This window comes from Xyrauchen texanus, chromosome 37 (assembly GCF_025860055.1).
Source record: "Xyrauchen texanus isolate HMW12.3.18 chromosome 37, RBS_HiC_50CHRs, whole genome shotgun sequence".
Classification (NCBI taxonomy): Eukaryota; Metazoa; Chordata; class Actinopteri; order Cypriniformes; family Catostomidae; genus Xyrauchen; species Xyrauchen texanus.
The window spans coordinates 25,353,228-25,363,062 of record NC_068312.1 but is presented as its reverse complement, the minus strand read 5'-3'; the positions used below and the strand labels follow the sequence as shown (position 1 = coordinate 25,363,062).

General features: G+C 45.3%; 1 protein-coding gene across 1 annotated transcript in view; it reads right to left on the bottom strand.

The window, feature by feature from the left end:
• Positions 1–3,926: 3,926 nt before the first annotated feature.
• LOC127630573 (IQ motif and SEC7 domain-containing protein 3-like) overlaps positions 3,927–9,835 on the bottom strand; it is a 40,618-nt gene continuing 34,709 nt past the window's right edge. Inside the window, exon 4 of the mRNA XM_052108198.1 lies at positions 3,927–4,061. Within this exon, the coding sequence (XP_051964158.1) occupies positions 3,986–4,061 (76 nt within the window). The 3' untranslated portion in view covers positions 3,927–3,985. The remainder of the gene's footprint in view (positions 4,062–9,835) is intronic.

Here is a 9,835-nt window from a genome sequence, read left to right as displayed (position 1 = left end):
CTCATTCTCGTGAACAGTATTTTGTTACAGAGCCTTAACCCCCATAGACATTAAAGAGGAAGGGCCCCCCGAATTTAGATCGGTGGTCGACCAGTGTAGGTTTTCAAAGGCCGATCTTTGAACTCATACATTTTGTGCCTCCCAATCCTGAAAATGATGTTACGGTCTTGTTTGGTTATTTCCATGCAATGATTTTGGTCACCATTATACATTCCTTTTTATTTAACCTCTATGCTCTCTGTTTTCAATGTATTTTCTAGCTGACCACTCAAGGAATACATATTCTTTTAAATTATAAATGCTAGAGTAAGAGTAATTTCTAAGCAATCCATTTGTGCATTTACTGTAAGTTGTGCATATGACTGTATCTGGAATATTGTCAGTTAAGTTACATTTTACAAACAAAAAATTCAACCATCCCAGAATATCTCTTCATTCAAAACAATATCAACCTTGTAGAACAATTTAATAGGTTAATGAAGTGGCACCACTTTTGATCAGCCAGCTATGACAGCATGCCAACATCTCAATCTCAGAAGGACATCTAGCTAGTGGAACCATTGCACCGGAACAGTGATTTACAATAGTGCCAAACATTTTGCTGATGTAGTTTTCTATATACCTGAGGTACAGTAAGAAGTTTGTATAATAATATCTCACTACTATACCTGGATATTTCAGTGCCAAATGCCATGTTTGAAGATTCATTCACTGAAGTAGGCCAGAGTTTTAAAAACTTTGATTATTAAGCACCAAGTCATCTAATACCCTGTTGTTGTCACTATCTGTCACTAAGCCAACATACTAACCATATAGTCTGTATTATTGTGTTCGCTTGACACTAATCCTTTAATGCTGTCCATAGAGTGTCCTGAACTGCATTATGTATGCAATTTCGATATTTACATATACAGTATCTCACAAAAGTGAGTACACCCCTCACATTTTTGTAAATATTTGATTATATCTTTTCATGTGACAACACTGAAGAAATGACACTTTGCTATATGTAAAGTAGTGAGTGTACTGCTTGTATAACTGTGTAAATTTGCTGTCCCCTCAAAATAACGCAACACACAGCCATTAATGTCTAAACCGCTGGCAACAAAAGTGAGAACACCTCTAAGTGAAAATGTCACAATTGGGCCCAAAGTGTCAATATTTTGTGTGGCCACCATTATTTTCCAGCACTGCTTTAACCCTCTTGGGCATGGAATTCACCAGAGCTTCACAGGTTGCCACTGGAGTCCTCTTCCACTCCTCCATAACGACATCATGAGCTGGTAGATGTTAGAGACCTTGTGCTCCTCCACCTTCCATTTGAGAATGCCCCACAGATGCTCAATAGGGTTTAGGTCTGGAGACATGCTTGGCCAATCCATCACCTTCACCCTCAACTTCTTTAGCAAGACAGTGGTCATCTTGGAGGTGTGTTTGGGGTCATTATCATGCTGGAATACTGCCCTGCGGCCCAGTCGCCGAAGGTAGTGGATCATGCTCTGCTTCAGTATGTCACAGTACATGTTGGCATTCATGGTTCCCTCAATTAACTGTAGCTCCCCAGTGCCAGCAGCACTCATGCAGCCCCAGACCATGACACTCCCACCACCATGCTTGACTGTAGGCAAGACACTTGTCTTTGTACACCTTACCTGGTTTCCACCACACACGCTTGACACCATCTGAACCAAATAAGTTTATCTTGGTCTCATCAGACAACAGGACATGATTCCAGTAATCCATGTCCTTAGTCTGCTTGTCTTCAGCAAACTGTTTGCGGGCTTTCTTGTGCATCATCTTTAGAAGAGGCTTCCTTCTGGGACGACAGCCATGCAGACCAATTTGATGCAGTGTGCGGCGTATGGTCTGAGACCTGAGAGGCAGACCCCCCACCCCTTCAACCTCTGCAGCAATGCTGGCAGCACTCATATGTCTATTTTCCAAAGACAACCTCTGGATATGACGCTGAGCATGTGCACTCAACTTCTTTGGTCGACCATGGCGAGGCCTGTTCTGAGTGGAACCTGTCCTGTTAAACCGCTGTATGGTCTTGGCCACCGTGCTGCAGCTCAGTGTCAGGGTCTCGGCAATCTTTCTATAGCCTAGGCCATCTTTATGTAGAGCAACAATTATTTTTTTCAGTTCCTCAGAGAGTTCTTTGCCATGAGGTGCCATTTTGAACTTCCAGTGACCAGTATGGGGAGTGTGAGAGCGATGACACCAAATTTAACACAGCTGCTCCCCATTCACACCTGAGACCTTGTAACACTAACGAGTCACATGCCACCGGGGAGGGAAAATGGCTAATTGGGCCCAATTTTGACATTTTCACTTAGGAGTGTACTCACTTTTGTTGCCAGCGGTTTAGATATTAATGGCTGTGTGTTCAGCTATTTTGAGAGGACAGCAAATTTACACTGTTATACAAGCTAATTCACTACTTTACATTGTAGCAAAGTGTAATTTCTTCAGTGTTGTCACATGAAATGTTGTAATCAAATATTTACAAAAATGTGAGGGGTGTACTCACCTTTGTGAGAAACTGTATGTACAGTTAACAGAACAGGCAGGATGGGATGATGCAGTCTGCCTTGTCCTTTTTTTAAAAAAAAAAAATTAGGAATAGTTCACTCAAAAATTTAAATTCTGTCATCATTTACCTACCCTCATGTTGTTCCAAATACATGGGTTTCATTATTTAGCAAAAAAGAAAAAAGGGGTGTTATTTATAGCAGAATGTCTAAACTGCTCTTTAAAATACAATGAAAGTAAATGGTGAAAACCGCATTCAAGCATGATTTTCAGTGAATAACAACCTAAATTTCAGTCTTTTACTCAAACAATGCTGTTGTATGTCTTCAGAAGACTTAGAATATAGTGCATAAGTCATTTGACTTATGGACTACTTTTATGATTCTTTTATGGTGTTTTTTGCAGCTTAACTGCCCCTAGTCCCCATCCACATTCATTATACAAAAAGAGCATTTCAGATATTCTGCTGGACTCCTTATTTCATGGAAGAAAGTCATACAAATTTAGGATGATGCCAGAATTGACATTTTTGGGTGATCCCTTTAAGGTGATAACCAAATGCCAGTTAGCAACAGTATAAAGACACAAAATGTCAAGAAACTGAATAAAAATTACAAAGACAGAAGGCGGTGGAGGAATGGCAAATAGTGATCGGTGAAGCTGCACATTCAAATATGCTTTTAGAGAGACTTGTTTCATGCTGGGCCTGATATATATGCAAAAGAATTGTAAATCCTTAATTCTGTAAAAGAAGTCGGTACTTTGACAGCTGAGTTGACAGACAAGCATCTTTTTTTTTCTCTCTGTTGGGAAAAGGAAGGAGGTACTGAAGAGAAAAAAACACATATTCTTTCTTTTGACACTGAATGTGGGAACAAACACAACACATCACAGACTGTACTAAAGTTACAAAGGCGATTGGCAAATGAGATACAGAGGCCAGAAATCACATGGAGAAAAGACAAAGCAGAAACCAAAGAGAAGCTGATATAGCAACAATGTGAGGACCAGGGGACAGACGGAGGTGGAAAAAAGGGGACCATCTGTTTTGTTTACTTCCATTGCTTAATTCTCCACCTCTTCTGCTGATATTCCACTTCAGATCTACTCCATTGTGTCCCATTTAAACACTGTACAACAACGTTTTCCATTTTGTTTCCCTTTATCTCTGAGTTTCAGTCACATACAGGATAGTTCTCCTTTTCTGAGAGGTGGTAGGATGCAGATGGCATGCTAGTGCAAAGGAGGACATTTTTTTTTTTATTTTGTTCAATCAGTTTCAGTCAAGTTAAGACCAGCTTTCAAGTCATTGCTGCATTTAGTCTGCTGATTCAGATGCATTCGGTTCAAGTTTAGCATCCAGTTAATTCACAAGCTTTTGCTTCATGTCTTGTTGGAGTGGGTAGGGCAAATCTGGGGGTTTGGTCAGGGATGGAGCCAACAAGTCTGCTGGTTACCTAGAAGAGGGGCTACTGCACTCAGAGGCGGGGCAACAGAACTGATGGGCGATGTCGTCGTCATCTTCCTCTCTACGGTGCGGCAGAAGGGGGAGTGGGAAGAGACAACAAGATTCAGATAAAGAAGAGAATAGAGTAAGAACATTAAAGGGGAGGATGAGGGATGAGTGAATGCACAGATGGATCGTTGTTGTATTAAGTAACATTCACTTGACAAGAGTGCTGTAATTTTCTGTGGCCTAAATGTACATTTTCTTATAAATTAACATGTTTTAATTTACCTGGGCTGAAAGGGTTCTAGACCAGGGGGTGTAAAGTAATTTAGTAAAAATACTTAAATATTATTTTTGGGGATTTGTGCTTTATATTTCCATACAAAAAATAGTACTTTTTACTCCTTACAATTTTATTTAAACTTGAAAAGTACTCACTACATTTTTAAAGATAATTTTCTTTCATCTTATTGGACTGAAGCCGCCCTTTCACTGCATCCAACAGATGACAGACCAGAGGTCAGTCATTTCAAATGGAGTGTCGCACAGTGGCTGTGTGGAGTTTCGACCATCTGCAGAGGCAGAATTTCAGATCTGATCTGAGTTTTGGATACGTTGAAATATTTGTGCGAACAGACCGAATGTGACCGCCCAAGTGAATGTGACATATTCATTCAAAATTATGAACACGAAGTTAGAAATACAGATGGTTTTTTTTTTTCTGAATTATTATTGTTGTTGTTGTTGTTGTTGTTAGGCAAATATTAATTTATTTAATATTTAAAATAGGGGCTGGGTGCTCTGACATCACAATTTGTGAGTGCCTTCTTCCATACGTTGCGTGACTCTAGACAGATTTTTGCTAAATAAAATTCTGTGGTTCATTACACGTCTAGTGTAAAGTTTCAAAGTTAAATGTTCTCCCGAACAGATGAGGTTTTTAAGGATAATGTTCTGTCGAGATTTAAATCAACAAAACCTACCTCCCTATCCTAAACCTTAAAGCTAAACCTAACTGATAGTCAAAAAAAGCAAATGTGACATGAAAAATAAAATTTCTGAACAACCACATCATTTTATGGTGTTTCTATGACACTTTCGTCTCACGTGTCAACTCATTTGCTCTTTAGGAAACGCACCCCGGGTCTTTGTATCGCATAAGCTACACTCTATCAGTCGAGCTACTGTGCAGTTTGATCACACTTAAACAAGCTTGTAAAGTTGTTTACATAATGCAAATGTTAAAATGAGTCATGTACTGTGGTAAAAGTGTTTATATGTCTTAAAATTGCATTTTGTGAGGAATAGAGTGAAAATTACTTGTTTATGAATGACTCGGTTACAAACGTAACCTCGGTTCCCTGAGAGGAGGGAACGAGTATTGCGTAAGTAGCTTACGCTATGGGAAAACTCCGTTTCTCGAGAAATATTGAAGTCTTTATGTAAAACGCATGCAGCTGCACAGCAGACAGCAATGAGCGAGGCAGCTCGGTCATTGGCTGTGCTGCAGCAACTTGCTCGAACCAATGACGGGGCGACTCTGAACGTGCGACCAATGGGAACACCATGTAAAACGCCGTGCGTGCTGACTTCGCTCTATAAAGCCAGAGGCAGATGCCTGAGCCTTAAAGCAAAGTGATTATTCCACAAGCCGGCCAACGGCGAGCTACATAATGGGATAGTATAGAGCGCCCTTCCAAGGTGGTCCATGGTGGGGCGCTCATAGTACAAACACAAGCACATATCTTATGTACTGAGTTTTCTATATACTGATATGCATAAAAAATCCTCTAAGTCAGTCAGAGACGGACCTTGTAAGGGAGGAGATAATGCTCAGCATATACATACTCCAGTCCATTCTACAGTCAGGCTGATAGAATGTTGGAATGCATTTTTTTTATTTTTATTTTTTTACTGATATGCAAAAAAAATCCTCTAAGTCAGTCAGAGACGGACCTTATAAGGGAGGAGATAATGCTCAGCATATACATTCTCCATTCCATTCTACAGTCAGGCTGATAGAATGTTGGAATGCAATGAGGGGACCTGTAGGTTATAAAACCTGATAAATGTCGAAGGCGAGGCCCAGCCCGCCGCCGCACAAATATTTTCAATGGGTATCCCACTCGACCATGCCCACGAGGAGGCCATGCTCCTCGTAGAGTAAGCTCTGACGCCTAAGGGGCATTGAAGGCCCTTGGCTTCATAAGCTAGCGCTATAGCATCCACTATCCAGCGCGATATTCTTTGCTTTGAGACTGCGAGACCTTTAGTGCGGCCGCCAAAGCATACAAATAATTGTTCCGTCTGTCTGAACAGGGCAGAACATTCCAAATATGCTCTGAGCGCCCTGACCGGGCAGAGTAAATTAGCGTCGCTTTCGTCTGCTGGGGACGATAGCGCTGCCAGAGATATCACCTGTACTCTGAAGGGTGTGGAGAGCACTTTAGGAATATACCCGTGCTTTGGCCTAAGGACAACTCTGCAGTCGTTAGGTCCAAATTCCAGGCAAGCAGCGCTTGATGACAGCGCGTGCAGGTCGCCCACTCTCTTGACTGAGGTGTGTGCCAGCAAGAGCGCAGTTTTGAGCGAGAGCTGTTTAAGGTGCACGGTTCGGAGAGGTTCAAACGGGGCACTCTTGATTGCGTCCAGGACCGTGGCCAGGTCCCAGATCGGCACCGAGAGGGGGCGAGGAGGGTTCATCCTCCTAGCGCCTCTTAGGAAACGAATGATTAGGTCGTTTTTCCCTAATGAACGTCCTTTATCAGGATTGTGTGACGCCGCTATGGCAGCCACATAGACTTTGAGCGTGGAGGGTGTACGGCCCGCCTCCAGCAGCTCTTGCAAAAAGGCGAGTACACTTGGTATCTCGCACGATTTGGGGTTCAAGCTCTTGGTATCACACCAGTCACTAAACACTTTCCACTTTTGGGCATATAAGCGCCTCGTAGAGGGCGCTAGCGCCTCAGTGATGGTTCTCAAAACTCCACTGGGGAGGTTCTCGGGAACCCGTTGAGGGGCCATGCATGGAGGGCCCACAGATCGGGGCGGGGATGAAGAATCATCCCATTGGCCTGCCTGAGGAGGTCTAGCCTCAACGGAATCGGCCATGGGGCAGATTGCATCATCTGCATCAGTTCTGGAAACCACGTCTGGTTGTTCCAGAGTGGGGCTACCAGGAGCATCGCGATCGGGGGAAAAGCATACAAGGGGCGGCTCGGCCAGACTTGGGCAAGCGCGTCCGTGCTCTTTGAGAAGAAAAGGGGGCAGTGCGCGTTTTCTCTGGAGGCGAAGAGGTCGACCTCTGCCTCGCCAAAGGTTTGCCATAACCACTGAACAGTCAGGGGGTGGAGAGACCATTCTCCTGGGAGAACCTTGTCTCTGGACAGCATGTCCGCTCCCTGGTTCAGGGCGCCTGGCACATGCGCTGCTCTCAGCGAGCGCAGGTGGTGTTGTGAACATAAGATGAGCTCCCTGGCCATAGAGTGCAGGGAGCTCGACCTGAGTCCACCCTGGCGATTTATAGCGAGCGCAGGTGGTGTTGTGAACATAAGATGAGCTCCCTGGCCATAGAGTGCAGGGAGCTCGACCTGAGTCCACCCTGGCGATTTATATACGAAACTACCGTCATGTTGTCCGTTCGGACCAGGACGTGTTCGTTTTTCAGGTACGGAAGCAGGGCTCTGAGAGCCAAGGCGACCGCTTTCATTTCCAGACAGTTTATATGTAGGTGCTTTTCCGGGTTTGACCAAAAGCCGGAGACAGGCCTGCCCTCGTAAAGGGCCCCCCATCCTATTTTGGAGGCATCTGTCGTGATCATTTTTCTCCGCGTATTTACGCCCAGACTCACGCTGGTTTGATACCAGTTGACGGCTTTCCAGGGCATCAGGGCTTTTATACAGCCATGATTCGCTCTGATCAAAAAGTGGCGCCACGGCTCTTGAGCCAGCGCTGGAGAGGACGCATGTGCAACAATCCTAGCTGGAGTACCGCCGATGCCGAGGCCATGAGACCGAGCATTCTTTGAAATCGTTTGACGGGGGCGTGTGCACCCGTTCTGAATGATGTTGCAAGGCGTCGAATAGAGAGCATGCGCTCTGATGAGAGGCGCGCTGTCATCTGCACTGAGTCTAGCACTATTCCCAGAAAAGAGATATTCTGGCTGGGGGATAGCACGCTCTTTGCAAAATTGATTCTCAGACCCAGTCATTCTAGATGGCTGATAATCCAAGATCTGTGCGTCGTTAACTGACCCTCTGATTGTGCTATGATTAGCCAATCGTCGAGGTAATTCAGTATTCGCACTCCCCGCTGTCTCAGGGGGGAAAGTGCCGCGTCCATACATTTCGTGAATGTACGGGGGGCCAATGATAGGCCGAATGGTAGTACTGTGTACTGGTATGACTGTCCCTCGAAAGCGAATCTCAGAAAAGGCCTGTGATGAGGCGCTCCCCAATCCCCGGGGCGAACTTGCGCGAGGATATGTTTGGTTGTTAACATTCTGAATGAGCGAATCATTAAAGCTTTGTTCAGATGTCTGAGATCTAGGATGGGGCGGAGGCCACCGTCCTTTTTCGGGACGAGAAAATAGCGGCTGTAAAAACTTGCCTCGCTCATAGAGGGAGGAACAGTTTCTATAGCACCCTTCTCTATCAGTTTGAGCACCTCGGTGCGTAGAACATGTGACACATCTTTCCTCACTTTCATCTTGACCACCGCTGAAAAGCGGGGTGGTCTGCGAGCGAATTGAAGTGAGTAACCGTGTTTTGTTATGTTCAAAACCCATTTCGGCATGTCGGGGATTTTTTCCCAGGCTTTTGCTCGCACAGATATGGGCTGAATGCTGGCTGGGGGCATGTCGCAGTGACGTATGGGCCCCACCGGCAAATTGCCTTGTGCTAACACTGAGTTTACAGCTCTCAGAGGCGCAGGTGCGCGCTGAGCAGCCGTGTTGATTGCCGAGTGCAGGGGTGCGTGTGAGAGTACAGGCACGCGCGCTATCTCTGAAATGCTTGCAGCATGAGTCGGAGAAATGCTTAAAACTGTATGGACAGAGTTTTCGGGTGGGGGTGCATACATCGTATTAGGCACGCGCGCCACATTCATGAAGCTTCCCGCTTTTAGCGGGGAGTCTCTTGGCTCGCGCATGCATCTGTGATGTTTGCGGCATGAGACAGAGAACTGTTTGAAACTGTATGGGCAGCACTTATGGGTGGGGGTGCATATACTGTAGTAGGCACGCGCACCACTTTCATAAAGTCTTCCGCTCGCGGCGGGGGTTTTTTGGCTATGCATACAGTGTTTGTGTGTAGGGGTGCATGCAGGACAGCAGGCACGCGCGCTACATTTATAGTATTTTCCGCTTTTACTGGGGAAGTGTTTATAACTGTGGGAACAGTGCTTGTGTGTAGTGGTGCATACATGACAATAGTATGTATGCCGTTAAAACGGCGTTTGATTGCAGGTGAGCGAGTTCTGTGACTGGCCCATTGACTGCTGTACAGACATTTCCAACCGCCTGTAAGGGGACTGGGTAATGTTTTACATGTTTTAGAGAGAGTGGTCCGGCCTTTGCGAGACACGTACTCTCTCTTTTTCTTCCTATTGCTAGGAAGACTTACGAGGCTCCGGGTTCAGCACGATCTTGGGCCGAGGACCTCGTTGCTCAGGCGGCTTTCTTCAGCCAGCGGAACGCGAGCGGCGTCGAGCGTCCATTTCAGGTCTGCTCTTTGGCTTTTGGGAGACGGGAGGGGCCGCCCTGGCTCGCTGCTGCTGCTGAGGCGGTCTCTGGTGAGACGAGCTGGAGCGCTTGGGCAGGAAGTGACGCATAGCTTGCGAATCCTTACGGGCCTC